At 42.9% G+C, this 15807-nt stretch overlaps 1 protein-coding gene across 2 annotated transcripts in view; it reads left to right on the forward strand.

Annotated features, from left to right (window-relative positions):
- Positions 1 to 15807, forward strand: part of SVEP1 (sushi, von Willebrand factor type A, EGF and pentraxin domain containing 1) — a 456592-nt gene that overhangs the window by 223868 nt on the left and 216917 nt on the right. For both annotated transcript variants that reach the window (XM_068234340.1, XM_068234341.1), the window contains one exon: positions 14437 to 14598. In XM_068234340.1, coding sequence (XP_068090441.1) covers positions 14437 to 14598 — 162 coding nt within the window. The remainder of the gene's footprint in view (positions 1 to 14436; positions 14599 to 15807) is intronic.

Genomic DNA, 15807 nt, shown 5'->3' on the forward strand with positions numbered 1-15807 from the left:
TCTGGGAGGGGGGACCCCACGTCGTTTTTTTTTTATATTTCCCACACTCAGAACGAAGTAAGTAAAACTCTTCCCACTTGGGGGAATCTATGAAAATAATACACTATTGTTACCTGTGCAAAAAAAACTGACATTTTCCGCATTTAAAAGACATTTTCGCCCTTGAAACTTAAAAATCGATTTTCTCAAAAACTATAAGGTCTTTTTGAAAAAAAAAATTTTCCTCTTATTCCCACTGATCCCCTTAATATACCCTGGGAATTTGGTGTTCCTAAACTTTAAGCAGGCTTTGCTATTAACCGTTAAAGTCGGCGGGTTTTTAAATGTTTACTTTTTCCTTTGAAACTTTAACATCGATTTTCTCAAAAACTATAAGGTCTTTTTGAAAAAAAAATTTTTCCTCTTATTCCTCCTGATCTCCTTAATATATTCTCCAAATTTGAGGCTCTTAGCATTTAAGGGGGCTTTGCTATTAACCCTTAAAGTCGGCGGCTTTTTTATATTATACGGAGCGTTACGGTTTAACGCGAAATTACGGTAGCGTTTAATGCGAAATTACGGCACGATACGACTGTAATGCGAAAATTACGCGAAAATTACGCTTACGCGAAATTTCGCGAAATCCTTCTTCATTACGATTATGTACTTACGGCCATAATCGTAATTACACTAATTACGCGAAATTTCGCAAAATCGTAATTAGGTCATTACGCTCATCTCTAGGAATTATTCCAGTGGGCATTTGATGTTCTCAATCATTCCGATTTGAAAGATAGACCGCTGGAATTTCTAGCGTTTGTGATCCATAACTGGTTGCGCATAGATCCATTGCCTTTTCCTCTTAATGAACTCCTGGCAGCAGGCCAATCAGCTACTCCTTCAATTGCTTGCAAAAATGTTCAGCAAGCAGAAAGTGTTACTGATAATTTTCCTGCAGCCTTGAATAAATCACCAAAAACAGCAGGGTCTAAGGCCAAACGCAAACGTTCTAAGAAACGTGTCCGATCTGCAGAGTCGTTATCCTTAGCGACTGAGACCTATAATGAGATTCTGCCATTAACAGATAATGAAATGCAATTGTCTTTCAGGGGAGTTAAATGGACTTATGAAACTACTAATGAACTTTCCTCCCTGGCTAGGGAAAATAAAGATTTTTGTTTAAAAGAATTATCTGAGTATGATTATGATGAGATATTACAGAGTATTGAACAAATCAACTTATTTGTGAACCAAGGGAAGTTTGCATACACTACAGTTCAACACTTGCTACAGGTATTGGAGATTCTTAAGAATAAGGAATCTGCCAATCACCTGCTAATTAACCCTATACATGTGCCTGCCACAATCATATCTGCAGACTGTGATCAGCCTAAATGTTTCGCTGTTAAGTATGCATGGGATCCTCCATTCGAGAGGGGAGAGATGGAAGCCCTGGTCTGTGAATGGAAGAATGATTCAAGTTCATTTTGTCAATTTTACAGTGCAAAAAGTGAATTAGTATTGAATGCATGCATTAAGTCTACCTATAACCTAATAAAAACTGGTGTGTGTGGGTATGACTTTGTGGCTCCATTGATCGATGTGTGGAAAATGATTTTGGATGATTTTTATGCGATTCAATCAGTTGATACCAGGGAAGACACACTGTCAATTGGAGACTGTCCCACTTCTCCAGTTACTGAGTCCCTGCCATGTCTTGTGAATGTTCCTGTAACTCCACCCTGTACCATGGATAACTCAGTGTTACTTCCCAGTAAAACAGAAGCCACTGATACTTTCTTAACTTTGCCCTGCACAAATTTCTCAGCAGAGAATCCAGAGGTCCTGCTGACTTCTGAGTCCAGCCTAGCCAGTACTCATGAGTCTTTGTTCAGTGAAACAGACACCAGAAAAATATTGCCTGTCTCTGCAAACACTTCTGCAGAAATTACCCGTGTTAATAAAGTTCAACTCCTGTCTGATCCAGCAGATGCCAATAGATGCACTACATCAGTTTCCGAGTCCCAGCAATCCTGTCCAGAAACCTCAGAACCCCAGCATCTGAATTTTCCAATTTTACAATTGAATGGTGATTCAGATGCGCAAACATTGTGTTTTGATTTTCCTGTTTCTACACCTCGCTCTAGTTTCGTGAATAGCTCAGAGCATCTGCTCTGTGAACCTGAAATCGCAGAATTATTACCTTGTTCAGAAAATGTTCCAATAAATTTGCCCTGTACCATGAATTGTGCAGTAGATCTCTCCAATGAAACTCAGGTCACAGAATCATTATGCTGTCCAGCAGGTGCTTCCATGGTTTTGCCCTGCAATATGGACTGTTCAGTGATCCTGTCCAGTGAAGCTGTGGTCGCAGAGTCTTATGCTTCACCCAGTACTTTGGATATTTCAAACCCTCTAGCAGAGGAGTCTGAGGCACTGCTTACCTCAGTTGGTGTTGCAGTAATATTCACTTGTCTAGCAGCTGTTTTGGAATTACAGTCTGCTCTAATAAAACTTGGTGAATTTCTGCCCAGCAAAGCAGAAGCCATTGAAATATTGTCCTCGTCAGCAATTGTGTTAGATACCTTGCCCTGTACACAGTCTGATTTAACCAATGTTGTTGAGTCCCTCTCCAGTGTTGTAACAGCCGAGGAACTCCAGCCCTGTCCTCTGAATGTTTCAGAAGTCTTGCCCTGTAACATGGATAATTCTGATTCTCTGGTCAAAATAATAGAAATCTCAGAATTTCAGTCCGGTCTGATGAGTGTTCCTGAAACCCAGCCCTGTATCCTGAAAGATTCTGGTTCTCTGGCCGCTGTGGCAGAGGTTCCAGAGTCCCCTTCCTGTCCAGGGAATTCCTCAGTTTTGCCTAGTCCAGTGGGGGCTGCTGCAATACTGACTTGTTCTGCAGCGCCTCATGAGCTCCAATCCAGTGTATTAAATGAGTCTCTGTCCAGTCCAGAGGTAGTTGTGGAGTCCCTATCTGGTTCAGTGCATACATCAGAAGATTTGTCCTGTCTTGTTAGTGCCCCTGAATCTGATTTGTTACTGACTTTGCTGGAATCAGCGACATCTAAGTCTGATCCAGCATTCTTGTGTAAAAGTCCAGTAGTTGCGAAGTTTAGTCATGATGATTTTTTTTTGGCCAGTCCTGGTTTTGGTCCTGTCTTGGCTGACCCTGAGGCTCACAGTTCCTTGACATGCCCAGAGGTTTCTCTTGTGCCGGTGTGCCCAGATGTTCTTTGTGTGCCAGAATGCCCAAGTGTGTCTAAGGTGTTAGCGTGCTCTGATGCTTCCTTAGTGGGAACACGTTCTGATGTTGCCAGTCTGCCTGCATGCCCAGAGATGGTTCTGGTCCCTGAAAGCCCTGATATTGATGTTTGTCCTTGTGGCCCTGACTCGGGAACTGCCCTAGGTTCCATAGGGGTTCTTGATAGTTCTCCATGTGAGCCTAAGGGGCATTCTGACCTATGGGGATCTCTTTGGAGCTTCAAGGTGTTCTGGGAGGTCTCTGAGAAAACTTGTCCTGGTGCCTTGGACTGGTTCAACAGTGGGTTTTGTGTTGGTAAAGACAGTACCGGTGGGCATTGCAAAGGCTTTGGCGTTTCTAAACGGCTCCTGGAAGGCGGTGGGTATCGCTCAGGGAATTTCGGAGGGCTTTCTTCTGGAAATCATGGTTCTGATGGGTGTCACATTGGGGCTTGTAGTACTGATGGGCATGGTTCTGTAGGTTCTGGTTCTAATGGGTCCAGTCTTGTGGGGACTGATTCTGGAATTCGGTCTTGCCGGGCTGTCCCGTTCATCATGAATTATCAGTCAGACTGTTTTGTTGGGAATTTCAGTTTTGAAAAGCGTCTGGAATCCGCTTTTAAGGGCGGGGGTACTGTGATGATCGCTGCTGCAGCAGCTGTTGCTGGAAGTAGTAGTGCTGCAGCTCAGGCAGTTCTGATCTATTTCCATGCAAGCTGCATAGCTTTGTCTGTCTTTCCCTGCTGTCAGCTTGTGACTGATTATCATTCACCTGTGTGGGAATCTGCATGTCTGCTCCCATTGGATGACCTCAGTATAAAGATCTGCTTCCTGCAGGGTTTCCTTGGGTTTTCATAGCTTCAGTTTAAGCCCGTCTTGCTGTCGCTTTAGCCCCCGATCGTGTTTCTTGTTATAAAGATACTTTGCTGGTCTTTGCATCATATATTGGTTCATTGCCAATATATATGCATACCAGCACGTTTATTATTTTCCTTGTATTCGTGTTACGTTGATACATCAGTGTCGCTGATATATATACGTACACGAACTGTTTATTTCCTGTGTTCAGTTAGTCAGTTTTCCAGCACGTTTTGGTAGTTTGCGCGTACCGTGAGCACCCGTGCTGAGCTAGTTATCCTGTTCCTGGTCCTGTTTGTGGATTGCGTTCATCTCTGCGAAGAGATAACGAATCCTTCTGAATCCAGTTCTGTTACTGTTTGTGGATTGCGTTCATCTCTGCGAAGAGATAGCGAATCCTTCTGAGTCCTGTTCCCTGTATTACTCCAGTCCTAGTCAGCGTTCCTGCTTATGTCATATATCGGTTCATTGCCGATATATACATATGTTAGTCAGACGTTACAAATAGTTTCATTGATAGCTGTAATTGTAATACGCTAGGAAAACATACTTATTGTATATTTATCTGTGTTACGTTCATCTATCTCGATCCTGCTATTTCCTGACTATCCTGTCCTGTCTTTGTGAGGCACGCCATCGCCGCAACGCATTGGCTGCCTCATTCCAGTCTGTCTGGTTTTGGACGCTTGCTGTCGCTAAGTAGCCGCTAGCTAGCAAGCGTTCATTCTGTCTACCTGTCCTGATCTCCTCAGTTCTGGTTTATGCGCTCAGCGCTACTTTGCGCTGAGACGTTATAACGAAAGCATTGTTTGTGGCTGTCAGATCTGCACCGGCTCTGTGCGCCACAATCTCCTATTGGAGTCAGTCCTCCCCTCCACTATACTAGGGATAGCCTGTGTCTTTGTGCTGGTGTGTGTACCTCCTCCACGTCAGCTCATGCGTTGCATGCTGACTGTGGAGAATACACCACCAAGCCTTACAGGTAGACACTGGTCAATAAAATATGTGCCTCCACAGAGAGCAGTAAACAGCATGAAACTAAAAGCTGATCGGGTACTGCAGAAAATGTAATTTGAGTAGTTGGAGGAGGGACTGCTGGGTATCCTCTGTAACACTGAACTGCAGTGAGCAGTGCACCATTAGCAGGACTCGGAGTAGCAGTATAATCTATTATCTGTTAGATTTTGGGGTAATGTGTTTTATCGCTTGCCAAATAAGATCATTACTGGCCCATGCATGGATACCATCGGTTTTCCTGCTCTTTTTGGAATATTATGGGGGACATTGTCGGACAGGCGAGGCGGCAGATTCGGCATCACAAGGGCAATTCTGGATTAGTTTCAGCATGAAATTGATCTTGGTGGATCTGCCCATACATTGTCTGATGTATGGCCACCCTTAAGGTAGCCATACACTGGTCGATTTGCCATCAGATTCGACCAACAGACAGATCCCTATCTGATTGAATCTGATCAGAGAGGGATTGTATGGCTGCCTTTACTGCAAACAGATTGTGAACCGATTTCAGTCTGAGACCGTTCACAATCTGTGGTGGTGCTGCCGCCGCTCCCCCCCTCCCCTCCCTTCCCCCCCCCCGCATACATTACCTGCTCCGGCCGGCGCGACTCCAGTCCCCAGGTCTCCGCTGTCTTCTTTGCTCTGGTCTGGTCTCCAGGTCCAGCATGCTTCACTTCTTCCTGCCCGGCAGGAAGTTTAAACAGTAGAGCGCCCTCTACTGTTTAAACTTCCTGCCGGGCTAGAAGAAGTGAAGCATGCCGGGGCCCGAAGACCAGACCAGAGCGGAGACGGAGCAGCGGTGACCGGGGTGAGTCACGCCGGTGGAGCAGGTAATGTATTGCCACTCTATTGCGTCGGTCGTCGGGCACTCGAACGCCGCTAGCGACGCACTCCCTACCCGCGGACGATTGACGGTAATTTCCCGCACGGAGCGATCGACGGGATCGATCTATTTTGGGACGAAATAGATCGAAATTTAGCGTGTAGCGTGAACAATGTAACAGCAGATTCGATCCCAGTGATCGAATCTGCTGTCGATCGGCGGGGAATCGGCCTAGTGTATGGCCAGCTTTAGAGGCAAACCACTCTACCTTTCCCAGATACAGACAGTCAACTGTGCACAGCCACCATAGGCAAATGGAACTTAGCAGTCTTCTAATTATATGGACAAACATTTTGTTAGATTTTATCTTATGATGTCTATTCCGTAACACAAGTAATCTCACTAATATTATTAATGTGAAAGTTTGGGTACTCGATCACGCAACAGCTGAATTGAATGAAATTGAATGAAATTTGGCACACACATAGTACATTACCTGGAATTACATGTAGGATACTTTTTATCCCCATAACCAAAAAGTGGGTGGAGACAAATACAAATTTCACCGGGAAAAAGTAAACTGCAGCCATTCTTACACTGTTAATGGTAGGGTTCTCAAACTTTGCACAGTTGGCCACTGGGTGACTGGGATTAATATTCAGAAAAGTGGGTGAAGCCTACAAAAGCCAATCAAAATTCACCTATTGATTTTCAAGGGGAATATTTAATTGATGCCATTCTTGCACTGTTAATGGCACAAGCCTCAAACCTAGTACAGTTGGCCATTGGGTTACTGGGGTTCAAATCCAGAAAAGGGGGTGGAACCACAAACAGCCAATCAGATTTGTTTCATGTCAATGCAAATTATTGATGCCAAAGACTTCAAAGCTCACAAATTAGGTCATTGAGTAATTGAATAATTGTGTGTTAGAGTTAGGAAAAGTGGGCAGAGCCAACACCAGCCAAATACATACCCAGGCAACGCTGGGCCATCAGCTAGTATAGTTATATAAGGGAAAACAAGGTTGTTAATCTCAACATCACTCTCCAAACACTGAGCTGAAGTTATAAATATCAAGTTATAAATATCATCTTCTCCCAACATCAAGTCTGCAGGTTACCCTTAATGCTTTAAAAAGTGTTTGCCATTTGAGACACATGCTATTTGACTGCTATGTACCACAGATGGGAAGACTTTTGGCAACAATCATCTGCAATATTTTAGCAGCCTCTGCCAAACCAGTATATATCTCTTTTCTTGGGCACATTTGTACTTGTTATTTGGAAGTTTTCCTGTGTTCTGTTCCATGATTTTTCCCTATTACACAACCCCTGCACCCTCCACTGCAGTAGTGAGGTACCAGCACATCTCTTGCATACCGATTCTTTGTGCAGTCCAATGGAATTTGTTAAAAATATGTCACTAGAAATGAATAATCAGTCATGCAAATTGATCAATTAAAAGTACAGTCTATTGACTCAAATGACAGTCTGGTAAAAGAGAAATAACGCACGCCACCTGCTGCAATTTTTTGTTTTTGAACAATGGCCATGTTGGTTTAAATCTTGGAGGATCGTTCTGATCCTTACTAAGTTTTAGCTAGATTGTTCGTTTTCGATGGTGTAAATGACACAAGACACAGAACATTAGGATGCGCTCTATAGGCAGTAGCAGTGTTAGGGAGTCTTGCCCAAGGTCTCCTACTGAATAGGTTCTGACTTACTGAGCCAAGAATCAAACCCTGGTCATCTGTGTCAGAGGCAGAGCCCTTAACCAGTACACTATTCATCCACTACGTGCATATTCAGCCAGTTGCGTCTAGGAACAATTGTTTGTTATCAGAGATCCCCGATCAATCGGGTCATGATCTGCCCATGGTTACTTAGCTATAGAAGTTTTTAGCAGCACATATATAGGCAGACATTGCAGCGGGGGAAGGGGGGTTGGCTAGGGTTAGGCATCAATAGAGGTAGGGTTTAAGTGAGACTAGAGCTAGGTTTAGTGATTAGTAAAATATTGTTAAAAATTCTTCTATCGTATTACCCAATAGTAGAATATCAGTATTTCTACAGATACTCTACTAGCGGCTACCCCCGGCACTTAAATCACCGCTGTACCTTTTTTACGTGTATGCCTTTAATTGTGATCAACCAAGGCACTCTTCTGTAATGTTGGGTCTGTCTTAACAGCACAAGTGTAGGGAACAGGACCTGGCCTATTTAATTGGTATTTCCAGTAACAATGTTATAACACCCACACTACATTTATACTGAATTCAGCTTTATCAGAAGTCATCCTTTAATTTAGCCAATGCTATTGTATTGTTCATAAAGCCAGCCTGGAAAGTAATTTGTGTCTTGGCATCCAGAGCCATGTAATGTGTGTCACAGGTGTAGTTCATCCATACTGAGGTGGATAATTCACTGAGAATGATAGATGATATCTGCAAGTCTTTATCTTGATCATTGACTGCAGGGACCTGTCTCATCTTTCCTGCCTAAAGTGGATGAAGCCTTGACTAGTTCACATAGAGAAATAACAGCATTGTTTCTGCTTTGTATGCTGGAAAGCTCAGCACTTCAAATTAGCAAAATAATGAAACTACAAATATATAAATAAATATATATTATATATAGCTGAAAATGAAAAATTGTTTATGTAAAGTTTACCTGTCACATACACGGGAAATCCAAACTGGGTACAGAATGAAAAATATATAATTGGATGTAAGTAGCAGCAAAAACTTCTTTAAGGTCATACATCATTTTCATACATCTAGTAATGATGGGCAGATTCAATTAAGAGACAAATCTGTCACCAATCAAATCTGATTAGAGAGAGATATGTCTGTTGCCCATATATCACAGGCCAATTCCCCATCAGTTTCATGCTGAAATTGATCAGGAATCGGCCTTATGATGCCGCATCCGACTGCCTCGCCTGCCCTGATGCTATCCACATAATGTTAAATGACCCCCGGTGCGCAGTGCAAGTGATGCATTACCTGTTGTGGCCTCCGCTTGACTTCCGTTGGCTCTGGGAGGACTCTGTTCTCCATACACGCACGCCACGTGGTTGCCTAGTAACGTAGCTGCGTGTGTGACGTCTGACGTCACACGCACACTTAGGCAACAACCTGGGGCGCATGTGTATTGAGAGCGGAGTGTACCCGTAGGGGGGGCACTTTAAAATTAAAATTAGGGGGGACAGCACCGGGGGCTTCATTGCGTTCGTACAGAAATTGCACGCTGTTTCCACTGCACATCCGATCGAGTAAATCGGCCCTACATCTTGCAGCACGTGCAATCGACTTATGCAACCAGTTTCGTCCCGAAATTGGTTGCATCGTTGGTTGGGCCTGCACTTGGCTTTACTGATTTTCATCTGATTCGATTATAATAATCGGACGGGATGGTGGATCGGCCTCCATGTCGCCTGATGTATGGCTACCTTAAAGGGATACTGTAGGGGGGTCGGGGGAAAATGAGTTATGGTCTGTGCCTGCGCAGTACGCTCGTGGTGACATCAGCAGGAGCAAGGACACGGCAATGCAGGCGCAGTGGTTTTCAGACTTTAAAGTCTGAAATTCCAGAGGTGAACCAGAGGCAGGACCGGAGCATCAGTGACTGGCTGTGCGGGCACAGAACTTCTGCTGGGGACCATTAGAAGCCCCGGGTAAGTCCAACTCATTTTCCCCCAACCCCCCTACAGTATCCCTTAAACAAAACAGGCGGTTCCTGCAGTATAGATTGCCGAGATAATATGCACACTTTAACGTGTCTAGGTCACTCTCCTATGTCATTCCAAGCTTTCCTGTCAATGTTATTGGTGGCTTCACTGACCAGTTTAGCCTGGTACAAACATCAATTTGATTGGCCAATCACTGACCAATTTTACCACCCCCATGTAGTATGAGGGCTTACCTGCACAATATGTTCATTGTATTTAAAATCCGTTGGCCCTCATACTACATGGAGATAGTAACATTTTCCAGTCATTGGCCAATCAAAATTGAAGGTGTGTACCAGGATTGAGTTACAACTGGAGCTCATCTAAAGCCTAGTACACGCCTTCAAATGTGATTGGCCAATGATTGGCCAATTTTACCACCTCCATGTAGTGTTAGAGTCAACATATTTTGAATACTATGAGCAGATTATGTAGGTAACCCCTTATTCTACATGGAGGTGGAAAATTGCTCTGTGATTGGCCAATCAAAATTGAAGGTGAGTACTATGCTTTTGTGCTTTCACTTTAACTGAATTTCATCAGCTGAAATCCTTGAATCTATGGAGTGTTACAACAATGTACTGTCATAGATGATAACTTCTGGTCATGTATTTTTTTTATCATTGGATCGCTTTCTACTGCTCAGGTTTGTAAAAGGTTTGCTTCAAGACTGGCAGCGTTTGTGAAATATGGCTGCACATTCCAAGGTCATCTGTGCTCATTTCCAGGTGTAATCATGTTTCATTTCTGAAAGTGAATGTGTCACAAGTCAAATGCGGTATCTGGTTACTTCATCTGAATTATTCGTTGCTGGCTTATTTGTACTTTCAGCCCACTCAGAAAGAGAATCTGTCTAAATACCTATGGGGTTGATGCAGAAAAAGCCATTAACATTGCACACCGCACAGCAATGATTATCTGCCTTTTCTGCATCAACCCCTATGTGACAATAGCTGTCATTGTTTGCTGTGTTACTGGATTGCATCTAACTAAACATTATGCTAGGTACACACCATACAATTTTCTGGCAGATTTACCTGCCAAATCGATTATTTCCAATTCCAACATGTCCGATCTGAATTTCGATCGATTTTCCGATCGTTTTTTAATTGGTTTTTCGATTTATTTATTTTTATTTGATTTTCATAGAACTGAAGAAAATCGATAGAAAAAACTAATATATATTAAGGTGTGTGCAACGTAATGTCATTTTACCCAGTTACAAAAAAAAGTATTCAAAATCCATTTTCTCAAAAAATACAGTCTTTTGGAATTTTTTTTTCACTTGTTCCCCTGAAGATAACTTCCAAATCTGGTGAAGATTATATTTATGGGGGCTTTGCTATTAAAGTGGACCCAAATTAAAAATACAAGATTTCATAAGTAAAATCTATTCTCTAAATTATAATAATAAATAGCAGCCTTTTTTCAGCTGCATGATGACAAATATAAAATATTTTACATTTATTGGAGGAACCCCTCCCTTCCTTTCAAATTGTCGGGACAAAATCCGGCAAACTGGTGGAGTAGATGGTGTCCGGCAATGGAGGAATTGCTGATGGCTGCCACCTGTATAACCCTAGTTATGAAAAGAGAAGGGTGAAAAGCATGCACTGAAATGCTCATAGGCTTGAAGGAGTGTTTATTTATCTTTGTATGTGTCAGAGTGGTGCAGCTAAAATATGTTTAATTAAAAAAATGTTTGTTTTGGGTCCGCTTTAACCACGGAAATTGGCTGTATTTACTCTAATGTAAAGTGTGGAATTCTCCAGCAGAATGTCATTTTGCCTGCTTAAAAAAAAAAAAAAAAATATTTGAAGCATATAGAATCTATTTTCTCAAAAACGACAAGGTCTTCTTGGAAAAAAAATATCTCTTGTTCTCACTATTGTGCATTTATGTGGCCTTTGCAATTAACTACAGAAGTCAGCAAGCAGTATTGGCTATAATGTAATGGTGGAAATGCCAGCAGAATTCCGCAGAATTTCACTGGGCATTCTGAATTCTGCATTCTGAGTCATAATGCCGATTTCCGATGCGGAATTCAGAAGCTCATCCCTACCAAGAAGTCCATTCTCAAGACACAGCCCAGCTCATGTCACAGTTATCATGTGTCCAGAATGGAGGAATAAGTATATCCAGTTATAGTTATATATTTTTTTAGTACTGTTGTTAGAGTGTTCGGTTCTTGGGGGAGTTCACACTAAAACAAATGGAGATGTGCTTTAAATTAGGGTAAATCTCATGTTTATGGGGATTTGTGGTGGAAATGATCTTCTGGTCTTATTTAAAGGGAACCAGAGATGAACCTGAACCTTGAAAATGAAAAAGATGTTATACATACCTGGGGCTTCCTCCAGCCCCATACGCTCTGACCGATCCCACGCCGCCATCCTCCGCTGCCTGCATCTACAAGAACCGGGTCCCGTCACTGACATCATCGGAGCCAGCTATGCAGGAGAAGTGCGCCCTCTACGTATCTTTCCAGCAGCTGCTTCCCTTATGCAACCAACGCACTTCCCTTACGCTTAGACTGGCTCCGACTGACGGAACAGTGGGGAGCCGGTTCTCGTAGATGCGGGCAGCGGTGGATGGCGGCGTGGGATCGATCAGAGTGTATGGTGCTGGAGGAAGCCCCAGGTATGTATAAAATCTTTTTCATTTTCATCTATGGCTCTCTTTAAGTGGAATAAAATTCAGACATAACATTCAATAAAAATATGTTTTCTTACTTTTTATTACCCCATACAGTTATCATATTTGCATTTCTGCACAAGTAATATTGCCTGCTTCCAAAGTACAATTTATCTGCTCTGAAAGCTGCCATTGCATCTTATTCATGGATTTTAATATATAAATACAGCAGCTATCTAGTGATAATTTCTCATATGTCAGCTATTGCACATGGCTGGCTGTAACTAATTGTAGCAACTGAGAAATGTAAACAAAAGATAATGTTATCACCTCTTGGGTGCAGATCATAAGCTGAAGGAGCTTTCCACTGCAGAACACTGTGCTGTGTTTAACTGTTTGAATGCTGTTGTGCTACAATTATTTTTCTGGTAGCAGGTTTAAGGAGACTCTGAAGTCTCATAAAATTCACGTTTGCATTTTAACCTTCTGCCGCCCGCGTCACGCCAGTAGGCGTGGCCGCAGGAGCAGCCCCAGGACCGCCTAACGGCAATTGGCGTAAAGTCCTGGGGCTCTGTTTTGCATGAGATCGCGCGCATGGTGCGCGCATCTCATGCTCGGAGGGCGGAGCTCCGCCCTGCCTTCAGTCTCCGAGCGGCTATTTCCGCTCGGGAGACTGTTAGACGGCGATCACGCCGTCTATTTACTAGGTGCAGCGCTGCGATGAGCAGCAGCGCTTCACTGGGGACAGCCGTGTGACACGGCTGTCCCCATGGGGGACAAGAGAGCGATCGGCTCTCATAGGCAGAAGCCTATGACAGCCGATCGCCATAATTGGCTGGCTGTGGGGAGGGAGGGAGGGAATAAACTTAAAGAAACAGGGGTTTTAAAGAAAAAAAACAAAACATTAATATTTATTTTAAAAAAATAAACATGGGGGGAGCGATCAGACCCCACCAACAGAGAGCTCTGTTGGTGGGGAGAAAAGGGGGGGAGGATCACTTGTGTGCTGAGTTGTGCGGCCCTGCAGCTTGGCCTTAAAGCTGCACTGGCCAATTTAGCTAAAAATTGCCTGGTCACTAGGGGGGTTTAGCCCTGCAGTCCTCAAGTGGTTAAAAAATCACTTTAACATCATCGCCCTACCTAAAGCATCACATCTCCGCGGCTGAACTCTAACTAACTCCCCCCTAACTTCTCCTCCCCCCCCCCGGGGCAAAATCCACGACTTTCTTGGTCGTGGATTTTGCTGCCCCGGGAGGCAGAGCTTTCAGCTGCAGCTCTGCCTCCATGCATGTCAATCCGCGTGTATCTCTGCCTCTCCCCTGCCCCTTTCAGTGAAAGAAGACTGAGAGGGGTGGGCGGAGGCGGCAATTTGCGCTGATAGACGCGTGTAGAGGCAGAGCTGCAGCCGAAAGCTCTGCCTCTCACGGAAGCGATCCCAGCAGTGTGCACCAGAGATTTTGGGGGGATTTAGTTAGTGTTCAGCCACGGGGATGTGAATTGTATGAGACTTTAGTCTCTCTTTAAGGCTGTAAATAGTAAATAATATTTTAGAGGAAAGAAGAAATGCTGATTTTCAGACTAAGGTGGTATTGGACAATCCCTAGAAGTTATCAGAAATGTATGCTCATATACTGCATATTTTAAACCTCTTCCTTTATGTTCACATAGTGTTAACTCTTTTTTTTTTACTGCAATCATGGTGAAAATCTGGCTCAATAACATGTTATTCTGTGTGGGCTGCCAAATGTTACAACACAAGAAAACATTGCTACTTTGAAAAGTGAAGCTAGTTCCCACTACAATGTGTTGATCAATGTGAAATACTGAACTCCTGAGCCACATTATAGGATTAAGATAAATCAACAGTAATCGCCTTACTGTTACATTCGTATTTTTCATTTGCTATCCCTGGTGGTAACTTTACAGTAGACAGACAGCTATTATTTAGCAATAAAGAGCACCTTTAATACTTCATCGTGAATTTATCTCCTGGATTAGTTGGATTTGGCCTAAGAATGGCAATTAAGTCTTTGTAGATTAGATGTGTGTTTTATGCAATAGCCTACAGCGCTGAGATTTTATGTCAGGTTTTCTGACGGAACTTGAATTGTGTGTGTATCATTGACTCTTTCATTCATTCCCCCAGTAAACTGCCCAAAGGGTACATTTTATTCCCTGGAACACAACACATGTGAAAGCTGCTGGATTGGCTCATATCAGAATGAAGAGGGCCAAATGGATTGCAAAAGCTGTCCTGCAGGAACCTACACTGAATACCTCCACTCCAAGCGTGTCTCTGAGTGCAAAGGTTTGTATGCTATATACCACTGAGGATTAACAGCTATCATCTGTAGAAGTATTCTACTATTCCGCTTAGATCACAATGGTCTGTAGTTACTGGGATTATTAGAATGTCCATTATTGTTACTTACTTATTTATTTTTTGTTTGTTTTTGTTTAATATAGTTTAAAAACATGTTTCCACCTCCTTACTAATACATGCAAATCTTTTAGATTAGAAATCATTAAAGTGGACCTGAACTCTTGCACAGGGCGGAAGGAAAACATAGAGAAATGCACCCTCCATGTATTTAGAGACTTTAGCCTGTCTAATTCCCCCTCATCTGTGACTATCCACAAGTTGTAATTTGTTCTCTCAGCTGTGTCAGCTGGCTGCCTTGGCAGAGCAGCTAATTTGTAAACACAGGCTGTTAACCCTATGTCTGCTTCCATGAAAGAAGTAAGTAGACACACTGCAGATTTATTGCAGGATATGTGTCAGTTGTAACAAAAAATGTTTTTCTTTAAAAAGAATCTGTACTCTAAAATGTTTACAGCAAAAAGCATACCATTCTATTCATTATGTTCTCCTGGGCCTCTCTGTGCTGTTTCTGCCACTCCCTGCTGCAATCCTGCCATTTTTATGCAGTATTTACAAACAAAAGACATAGCAAGTGATAGGCTGAGAGGAGCTCAGTGTGTGAGTCATACAGAGTGTGCAGGGGGCCTGGAGAGGGTGTGTATAGCTTCTATCCAATCAAACGCAGCACAGCACATTCCAGCTTGACTGCCTCAGCCCAACAGATCCGACAGAGGAGAGAAGATTAGGTCATATAACAGAGATAATACAGCCACTGAGCAACTAGGAAAGGCTGCAGTTAGACAGAGCACATTAGAACAGGTATAGGAACTTATAGGATAGAAAAAATAAGGATGAAAATTTTGTTACAGAGTTTCTTTAAAGGTAATTATGCTGTTGCTTATCTTTTAGAGCTGAGGACGTTCTAGGTTCAGGTCCACTATAAATTATCAATCAAACCCATTCAGTAGTGGTTCCTGTCTTGTAAATTCAAGAAGAGATTATCTGCCACAGACAGCAACACAAACAGAACTTACCTTGAGTTAATGGATGGTTCTCCTGTGCTTCATTTTATGTTTAAAGTGATGATGCAGCCAGGGCTGTTTGAACAACTTCAGGCCGGTAGCCCTTACTTCCATCATAATGAAAACTCTAGAG

Source organism: Hyperolius riggenbachi, chromosome 1, assembly GCF_040937935.1.
Source record: "Hyperolius riggenbachi isolate aHypRig1 chromosome 1, aHypRig1.pri, whole genome shotgun sequence".
Lineage (NCBI taxonomy): Eukaryota > Metazoa > Chordata > Amphibia > Anura > Hyperoliidae > Hyperolius > Hyperolius riggenbachi.